The sequence below is a fragment of the Macaca mulatta genome, chromosome 5 (genome assembly GCF_049350105.2).
Source record: "Macaca mulatta isolate MMU2019108-1 chromosome 5, T2T-MMU8v2.0, whole genome shotgun sequence".
Lineage (NCBI taxonomy): Eukaryota > Metazoa > Chordata > Mammalia > Primates > Cercopithecidae > Macaca > Macaca mulatta.
In genome coordinates, this window is record NC_133410.1 from 27,918,572 (window position 1) to 27,928,960 (window position 10,389).

Sequence of the window (10,389 nt, forward strand, 5' to 3'; positions counted from 1 at the left end):
GGGAACATGCAGTGTTTGGTTTTCTGTCCTTGCAATAGTTTGCTCAGAATGATGGTTTCCAGCTTCATCCATGTCCCTACAAAGGACATGAACTCATCCTTTTTTATGGCTGCCTAGTATTCCATGGTGTATATGTGCCACATTTTCTTAATCCAGTCTATCATTGATGGACATTTGGGTTGGTTCCAAGTCTTTGCTATTGTGAATAGTGCCGCAATAAACATATGTGTACATGTGTCTTTATAGCAGCATGATTTATAATCCTTTGGGTATATACCCAGTAATGGGATGGCTGGGTCAAATGGTATTTCTAGTTCTAAATCCCTGAGGAATCACCACACTGTCTTCCACAATGGTTGAACTAGTTTACATTCCCATCAACCGTGTAAGTTGTTCCTATTTCTCCACATCCTCTCCATTACCTGTTGTTTCCTGACTTTTTAAAGATCACCATTCCAACTGGTGTGATATGGTATCTCATTGTGGTTTCGATTTGCATTTCTCTGATGGCCAGTGGTGATGAGCATTTTATCATGTGTCTGTTGGCTGCATAAGTGTCTTCTTTTGAGAAGTGTCTGTTCATATCCTTTGCCCATTTTTCATGGGGTTGCTTGATTTTTTCTTGTAAATTTGTTTAAGTTATTTGTAAATTCTGGATATTAGCCCTTTGTCAGATGAGTAAATTGCAAAAATTTTCTCCCATTCTGTAGGTTGCCTGTTCACTTTGATGGTAGTTTCTTTTGCTGTGCAGAAGCTCTTTAGTTTAATTAGATCCCATTTCTCAATTTTGGATTTTGTTGTCATTGCTTTTGGTGTTTTATACATGAAGTCCTTGCCCATGCCTATGTCCTGAATGGTATTGCCTAGGTTTTCTTCTAGGAATTTTATGGTTTTAGGTCTGGCATTTAAGTCTTTAATCCATCTTGAGTTAATTTTTGTATAAGGTATAAGGAAGGGATTCAGTTTCAGCTTTCTACTTATGGCTAACCAGTTTTCTCAGCACCAATTATTAAATAGGGAATCCTTTCCCCATTTCTTGTTTTTGTCAGATTTGTCAAAGATCAGATGGTTGTAGATGTGTGGTATTATTTCTGAGGCCTCTGTTGTGTTCCATTGGTCTATATCTCTGTTTTGGTACCAGTACCATGCTTTTTTTGTTGCTGTAGCCTTGTAGTATAGTTTGAAGTCAGGTAGCTTGATGACTCTATTTTTGTTCTTTTGGCTTAGGATTGTTTTGGCAATGTGGGCTGTTTTTTGGTTCCATATGAACTTTAAAGTAGTTTTTTCCAATTCTGTGAAGAAAGTCGTTGGTAGCTTGATGGGAATGGCATTGAATCTATAAATTGCCTTGGGCAGTATGGCCATTTTCACGATATTGATTCTTCCTATCCATGAGCATGTTATGTTTTTCCATTTGTTTGTGCCCTCTTTTATTTAGTTGAGCAGTGGTTTGTAATTCTCCTTGAAGAGGTGCTTCACGTCCCTTGTAAGTTGGATTCCTAGGTATTTTATTTTCTTTGAAGCAATTCTGAATGGGAGTTCATTCATGATTTGGCTCTCTGTCAGTTATTGGTGTATAAGAATGCTTGTGATTTTTGCACATTGATTTTTGTATCCTGAGACTTTGAAGAATTTGCTTATCAGCTTAAGGAGATTTGGGGCTGAGATGATGGGGTTTTCTAAATATACAATCATGTCATCTGCAAACAGGGACAATTTGACTTCCTCTTTTCCTAATCGAATACCTTTTATTTCTTTCTCCTTACTGATTGTTCTGGCCAGAACTTCCAACACTGTGTTGAATAGGAGTGGTGAGAGAGTGCCAGTTTTCAAAGGGAATGCTTCCAGTTTTTGCCCATTTAGTATGATATTGGCTATGGGTTTGCATAAATAGCTGTTAGTATTTTGAGATACGTCCCATCAATACCTAATTTATTGAGAGTTTTTAGCATGAAGGGCTGTTGAATTTTATCAAAGGCCTTTTCTGCATCTATTGAGATAATCTTGTTGTTTTTGTCTTTGGTTCTGTTTATATGATGGATTATGTTTATTGATTTGCATATGTAGAACCGACCTTGCATCCCAGGGATGAAACCTACTTCTTCGTGATGGATAAGCTTTTTGATGTGCTGCTGAATTTGGTTTACCAGTATTTTATTGAGGATTTTTGCATTGATGTTCATCAGGGATATTGGTCTAAAATTCTCTTTTTTTGTTGTGTCTCTGCCAGGCTTTAGTACCAGAATGATGCTGGCCTCACACAATTAGTTAGGGAGGATTCCCTCTTTTTCTATTGATTGGAATAGTTTAAGAAAGAATGGTACCAGCTCCTGTTTGTACCTCTGGTAGAATTCGGTTGTGAATCCATCTGATTCTGGACTGTTTTTGGTTGGTAGGCTATTAATTATTGCCTCAATTTCAGAGCCTGTTATTGGTCTATTCAGGCATTCAACTTCTTCCTGGTTTAGTCTTGGGAAGGTGTATGTGTCCAGGAATTTATCCATTTCTTCCAGATTTTCTAGTTTATTTTCCTAGAGGTATTTACATATTCTCTGATGGTAGTTTGTATCTCTGGGGGTGGGGGGTTATATCCCTTTTATCTTTTTTATTGTGTTTATTTGATTCTTCTCTCTTTTCTTGTTTATTAGTCTTGCTAGGGGTCTATCAGTTTTGTTGATTTTTTCAAAAAAACCTCTCCTGGATTAATTGATATTTTGAAGGGTTTTTTTTGTGTCTCTATCTCTTTCAGTTCTGCTCTGATCTTAGTTATTTCTTGCCTTCTGCTAGCTTTTGAATGTGTTTGGTCTCGCTGCTCTAGTTCTTTTAATTGTGATGTTAGGGTGTCAATTTTAGATCTTTCCTGCTTTCTCTTGTGGGCATTTAGTGCTATAAATTTCCCTCTACATACTGCTTTACACGTGTCCCAGAGATTCTGGTATGTTTCTGTTTGTTCTCGTCGGTTTCAAAGAACATCTTTATATCTGCCTTCATTTCGTTATGTACCCAGTAGTCATTCAGGAGCAGGTTGTTCAGTTTCCATGTAGTTGAGTGGTTTTGAGTGAGTTTCTTAATCCTGAGTTCTAGTTTGATTGCACTGTGGTCTGAGAGACAGTTTGTTATAATTTATGTTCTTTTACATTTGCTGAGGAGTGCTTTACTTCCAACTATGTGGTCAATTTTGGAATAAGTGTGATGTGGTGCTGAGAAGAATGTATATTCTGTTGATTTGGGGTGGAGAGTTCTGTAGATGTCTGTTAGGTCTGCTTGGTGCAGAGCTGAGTTCAATTCTTGGATATCCTTGTTATCTTTCTGTCTCATGGATCTGTCTAATGTTGACAGTAGGGTGTTAAAGTCTACAATTATTTTGTGTGGGAGTATAAATCTCTTTGCAGGTCTCTAAGGACTTGCTTTATGAATCTGGGTGATCCTGTATTGGGTGCATATATATTTAGAATAGTTAGCTCCTCTCATTGAATTGATCCTTTTACCGTTATGTAATGGCCTTCTTTGTCTCTTCCGATCTTTGTTGGTTTAAAGTCTGTTTTATCAGAGACTAGGATTGCAACCCCTGTTTTTTTCTTTTGTTTTCCATTTGCTTGGTAGGTCTTCCTCCATCCCTTTATTTTGAGCCTATGGGTGTTTCTGCACATGTGATGGGTCTCCTGAATACAGCAGACTGATGGATCTTGACACTTTATCCAATTTGCCAGTCTGTGTCTTATAATTGGAGCAGTTAGCACATTTACATTTAAGGTTAATATTGTTATGTGTGAATTTGATCCTGTCATTATGATGTTAACTGGTTATTTTGCTTGTTAGTTGATGCAGTTTCTTCCTAGCACTGATGGTCTTTACAATTTGGCATATTTTTGCAGTGGCTGGTACCAGTTGTTCCTTTCCATGTTTAGTGCTTCCTTCAGGAGCTCTTGTAAGGCAGACCTGGTGGTGACAAAAATCTCTCAGCATTTGCTTGTCTGTACAGGATTTTATTTCTCCTTCATTTATGAAGCTTAGTTTGACTGGATATGAAATTCTGGGTTGAAAATTCTTTTCTTTCAGAATGTTGAATATTGGCCCCCACTCTCTTCTGGCTTGTAGAGATTCTGCCAAGAGATCTGCTGTTTGTCTGATGGGCTTCCCTTTGTGGGTAATCCGACCTTTCTCTCTGGCTTCCCTTAACATTTTTTTCTTCATTTCAACTTTTGTGAATCTGACAATTATGTGTCTCAGAGTTGCTCTTCTCTAGGAGTATCTTTGTGGCATTCCCTGTATTTCCTGAATTTGAATACTGGCCTGACTTGCTAGGTTGGGGTGGTTCTCCTGGATACCTGAAGAGTGTTTTCCATCTTGGTTCCATTCTCCCCATCACTTTCAGGTACACCAATCAGACGTAGATTTGGTCTTTTCACATAGTCCCATATTTCTTGGAGACTTTGTTCATTTCTTTTTACTCTTTTTTCTCTAAACTTCTCTTCTTACTTCATTTCATTCATTTGATCTTGAATCACTGATACCCTTTCTTCCAGTTGATTGAGTCGGTTACTGAAGCTTGTGCATTTGTCACATAGTTCTCGTGATGTATCAGATTATTTAAGGTCTTCTCTACACTGTTTATTCTAGTTAGCCATTCATCCAATCTTTTTTCAAAGTTTTTAGCTTCCTTGCGATGGGTTCAAACATCCTCCTTTAGCTTGGAGAAGTTTGTTATTGATCTTCTGAAGCCTTCTTCTCTCAACTCATCAAAGTCATTCTCCATCCAGTTTTGTTCCATTGCTGGAGAGGAGCTGCATTCCTTTGGAGGAGAAGAGACACTCTGATTTTTAGAATTTTCAGCTTTTGTGCTCTGGTTTCTCCCCATCTTTGTGGTTTTATCTACCTTTGGTCTTTGATGATGATGATGTACAGATGGGGTTTTGGTGTGGAAGTCCTTTCTGTTGTTAGTTTTCCTTCTAAAAGTCAGGACCCTCAGCTGCAGGTCTGTTGGAGTTTGCTGGAGGTCCACTCCAGACCCTGTTTGCCTGGGTATCACCAGCAGAGGCTGCAGAACCGCAAATATTGCAGAATGGCAAATGTTACTGCCTGATCGTTCCTCTGGAAGCTTCGTCTCAGAGGGGCACCTGGCCGTATGAGGTTTCAGTCAGCCCCTACTGGGAGGTGCTTCCCAGTTAGGCTACTTGGGGGTCAGTGACCCACTTGAGGAGGCACTCTGTCCATTCTCAGATCATAAGCTCCATGCTGGGAGAACCACTACTCTCTTTAAAGCTGTCAGACAGGGACATTTAAGTCTGCTGAAGTTTCTGCTGCCTTTTGTTCAGCTATGCCCTGCCCCCAGAGGTGGAGTCTACAGAGGCAGGTGAGCCACCTTGAGCTGCGGTGGGCTCCACCCAGTTCAAGCTTCCTGGCCGCTTTGTTTACCTACTCAAGCCTCAGTAATGGCAGGTGCCCTGCCCCAGCCTCGCTACTGCCTTGCAGTTCAATCTCAGACTGCTGTGCTAGCAGTGAGCAAGGCTCCATGGGTGTGGACCCTCTGAATCAGGCACGAGATATAATCTCCTGGTGTGCCATTTGCTAAGACCATTGGAAAAGCACAATATTAGGGTGGGAGTGACCCAATTTTCCAGGTGCCCTGTGCCATGGCTTCCCTTGGCTAGAAAAGGAATTCTCCGACCCCTTGTGCTTCCTGGGTGAGGCTATGCCTCATCCTGCTTTGGCTCACGGTCCGTGGGCTGCACCTACTGTTCTGCACCCACTGTCCAACAAGCCCCAGTGAGATGAACACGGTACCTCAGTTGGAAATGCAGAAATCACCCGTCTTCTGTGTTGCTCACTCTGGGAGCTGTAGACTGGAGCTGTTCCTATTCGGCCATCTTAGAACCTCCCTCTTGTTGTTTTACGTCACTAAATTTGTGATAATTTTTTACAGTATAATAAGAACTAATCCAACTAATAAAAGAATGATACAACTTCATTGAGTGCTCTCATTTATTGCACCTTTCTATAGTCCTTTATATTCCTATTCACAATCAAAACTTCTTTTACTTAATTGTTTTTGCTATATTTGAAATGCCTACTAAGTATCCGAAATTTTTTAGACGCTATACATATTGTGATTATCATTGTAAAGTGAAGCCCTTACTTTCTTGAACCTATGCTCTCAATGAGGAAATTCATAGATAAATTGCAAATCTTTTCATGCTTATATAGCCTGACCTTGAAAGACTAAGAAAAAAATTTGTATAAGAAATTGCATCTTTATGAACTCAAAAAAAAAAAAAATTAGTGATTTCAATGAAGTCAGAGATAGAGATGAACATGTGCAAAAGCTGGACTATAAGAAAACACATTAGAGAGAGAAAGTTTCATAAGGTTTTACTTTTCAAGAGCATAAAGGTGGGAAGTAGGGGAAACTAATTAAAATTTAATTCCTTATACATAATTGTAGTTTTCTTTTTCTACATGGTTTAAAACAGCAATTACTTTAAGAATTACTGAAGCCTAAATTTTTAATGCACAGTGAATGATATTTAAGACTGATCCAAACTGCATAACAAAAACATCTGCAAATCAAATACTCTTTAGGAAGACTTTAAATAGCATGTGTGTGTTGTAATTGTTTTTTTTTTTTTTTTTTTAAGTCAGACCACTAAGGTTAAGGTTTACTCATTGCACACCATATACTCTGATATCTAATAAAGTACTATATAATTTTCTATGGCTTAATTCTGTTTATTAATTAGCTTCCTTGCTTAATAATCTCTCCTTACAATCTGTCACCTATTGAAAGAATCAATAGAGAATATATACACACTAGCTGTTACAGTGTCCATTACATACCTGCCATTATGCTGGGCACTTTCATATGTAATTCAGTTGCAATAATAACTTGGATCTTATTCACTAAATTTGAATATATCGATATTTTGCTCAAAATTTTTAATTAAAAAGAACCACTTTAAAGCAGTGTAATGAAAAGTATTTGGAGAAATACTTTTGTGCAAGTGTTTCATTTTGATCTTTGGAACCAAAGATATTTATTTATTTTATTTTTTAAAGTATTCATTACTTATTTGGAGCTTAATCCATTGAATTGAGTTGTGAACTAATTGGGTTTTAAAATATGATATAGCATAAAGTAATGATATTTTTGCTAGATGCTCAGAAATTATTATTGGTATCCATTCCAAACGGTAACTTCCAAAAATTAATTAATTACCCCAGTAAATTTCACTTAGCACCTATTATGTTTCAGACACCATTCTATAAATTTAAGACATATTTACCAAGTAATATCAAGAACCCACACCACAATAATAATAATAATAAAATAGCCCTGCCCCAGGAAGCTGGTAGTAAGTAAATGCTTGGTCAGAAAAAGGGATGATAGAAAGTAGAGAGTAAGCCTAATTTTTGAGATAAAGTGATTACCTAATAATTACAAATTAACGTTAGAAGTACAATAAACATAGATTAGTACAAGAAAGGAAATGTAGATTGGTACAAGAGGGTTTAGATTATTGGGAAAGAGGTTTGAACTATGAAATAGAGTGTTCGGAATATTTCAAAAAATAACAATGCATTCTCCCATGATAACCATTCTGAAAGCCAATATTTAGATGCTTACATTCCTATGTAGTTTATTAAAATTAAAACACAGCAACCCCACAAAAGTCACTATCTTGAGCAACAGGAAAGATACCTAATGCCTCTGTCAAATACCAGCCCAATCAAAAATCGGAGTTATAATATCTCTAAAGCTATTTCTTCTCTGTTGTAAGTAGCTTGAAATTTGAAAGACAGCACTTGACTCTGTGCTTCAAGGTACTTTACATGTATAAGAGAATAATTACAGAGCTACTCAATTGAACCAGGTGTTAAGTATTATTATCCTTATTTTATGGAAATGGAATAAGAGTTGACAAGGCTCAGGGGGTCAATCCAACCAGGAAAATAAAAGCTGTTAATCTAAATCAGCAGAAAAATGGAAGCTGCCCTAGTGTCCTTGAATAAGTCATTTAAATTCAATTTCCTTGTCTGAAGACAATGAATGTGAGGATTAAAAAAAGAAAGAAAGAAAGGAAAAACTATCAAAGAGTTCAAATAAATATAGAACATATGTGAGTTTTGATGATGATACAATACCCTGACTCTGGAGTCATGTATGGCAAAAGAAGGTTGCACTGGTTGAAAATGAGATACAAAGAGTTTAACTAACTTTACCCATAGCACAAGGCAAGCAAGTGATAGAGTTCTATAAAGCACTTTAAATTCAGACTTTAGTGAAGTACTTTAACCAGCAATCTGCAAGCAGCATTTACATATATAATTCAACAATGCAGGGGTTAGAAATGCTGTCACCCCCACCCCAACCCCCTGAAGTCAAAACTCTGAAAATAACTCCTGACTCTTCTAAAATATAACTACTAGTAGCTCACTATAGACAAGAAGCCTTACCAATAACATAGAGTCAGTTAACACATATTGTATATGTTGTGTATTTTATGTACTATATTTTTACAATTAAGTAAGCTGGAGAAAAAACATTATTAAGAAAACCATAAGGAAGAGAAAATACATTTATTATTTATTAAGTGTAAGTGGATAATCATCATCAAGGTCTTCATCAGCAGCATCTTCATGTTAAGTAGGATGAAGAGGAGGAGGAAGAGGAGAGGTTGGTTTTGCTGTCTCTGGGTTGGTAGAGACAGAAGTGGACGTGGTAGAAAGGGAGACAGGACAGGAAGACACACTTGAGTAACTTTTCAGAAATACATCATATTTTATCTCTGCTTTTTTGCTTTTTCAGTTCTCTAAAATGTTTCTATATGCTACCATTCCTCTTCCATCATTTGCTTTAGTTTCAGTGTCTGTATCATAGAAGGATCCGTGTGATTAAAGAAGTCAAAAGCAGTCTTCAATACTCAGAACCATTCTGCCAGATTGTCTAATGTCAATTTGTTTACTGGCACTGTTTCTATTACATCTTCTTCCTCATCATCTGGCACTGGTTTGGAAGCACTCATCTCCATCAAGTTGTCTTCTGTTAATTCCACTAGTGTTGTATCTATTAGCTGGTGAATTTCTCTCAGATCCATGTCTTGAAACTCACTACCCCCCCACCTTTTTTTTTTTTTTTTTTTTTTTGCCATATCCACAGTCTCTTTCATTATTTATTGGATTGTCTCTGTCATGAATCCTTTGAAGTCATGTGCAACGTCTAGACGCAGTTGAGAGCCTGAATGGATTTCATGGCTTTTTCTATAACAATGATGGCATCTTTAATGGTATAATTTTTGCAGACTTTCATGATGTTCTCTCTACTGGGGTTTTCTTCCATAGCATTCACAATCCTTTTCATAGAGTATATGTAACAACACATAAAGGTCCTTATGATTCCCCTCCTCTAGAAGCTGAATTAGAGACTTGTGTTTGGGGGCAAGTAGATCACTTCAACACCTTTGATGTGAACTCCTGAGGTTCTGAGAGATCAAGGTAATTGTCCAATTTCAAAAGCACTTTCAAAGGCAGTCCTTTACTGGCAAGGTAACTCCTGACCTCAAGGACAAAGTGTAGATGAAACCCATCCAGTAAAACGTTTTTCATTGTCTAGATCTTGTTGTACAGCCAAAAGACTGATGATAAATGTTTATCTTTTCCCTATAAGAGTTAGCAGCTTTATAGATAAAAGCAGTCCTGATCATAAATCTGACTGCATTTCCATAACAATGGAGTTACTCTATCCCTATTTGTCTTGAATGCGGTGCTTCTCTTTCTTACTAATAATGGTTCTTTGTGGCATTTTTTCTTTTCAAAGATACGGCACTTTTTTTCTGAATTCAAAACCTGTTCAAGCAGATTCTTTCTCCTTGATTATGTTTCTTAATGGTACCTGGGAACTCATTCTGCTGTCTCTTGATCAGCAGAATCTCCTTTTCCTGTTATCTTGACATTTTTGTTAAAGCCAAACCTCTTTCAAAATTTTCAACTATCCATTGCTGGCATTAAATTCCCCAGTTTTGGATCTTTTACCTTCCTTTTATTTTTAGTTCTATTATAATGACTCTGCTTTTTCTCAGATTCTATTAGAGTCTATAGGTATGCCTTTCTTTAGCAAACTTGCACTCACATACAAGGTGCATTTTCAATCACAAAATAAAAAAAGGTATTTTGAAAAAGTGAAAGGTTTGCACTTGTTGACATAACTGCAGTAACAGCTTCACAATCTTTTTTTCTGTTTTTACAATGACCCTTTAGCTGCATTCATGTATCTTGAAATTGTGAGCAACTGCAGCTGCAGAACTAAATCTTCAGTACATATGAAGCAATTCAACATTGTCTTGTAATGTCATGTCTTTTCTCAACTTCTTGGAAGCAATTCTGGCATCATAAGTG

At 37.2% G+C, this 10,389-nt stretch overlaps 1 protein-coding gene across 1 annotated transcript in view; it reads right to left on the reverse strand.

Annotated features, from left to right (window-relative positions):
• Positions 1–9,092, reverse strand: part of LOC144340939 (uncharacterized) — a 33,451-nt gene extending 24,359 nt beyond the window's left edge. Inside the window, exon 1 of the mRNA XM_078002573.1 lies at positions 8,961–9,092. Coding sequence (XP_077858699.1) covers positions 8,961–9,092 — 132 coding nt within the window. The remainder of the gene's footprint in view (positions 1–8,960) is intronic.
• Positions 9,093–10,389: the final 1,297 nt, after the last annotated feature.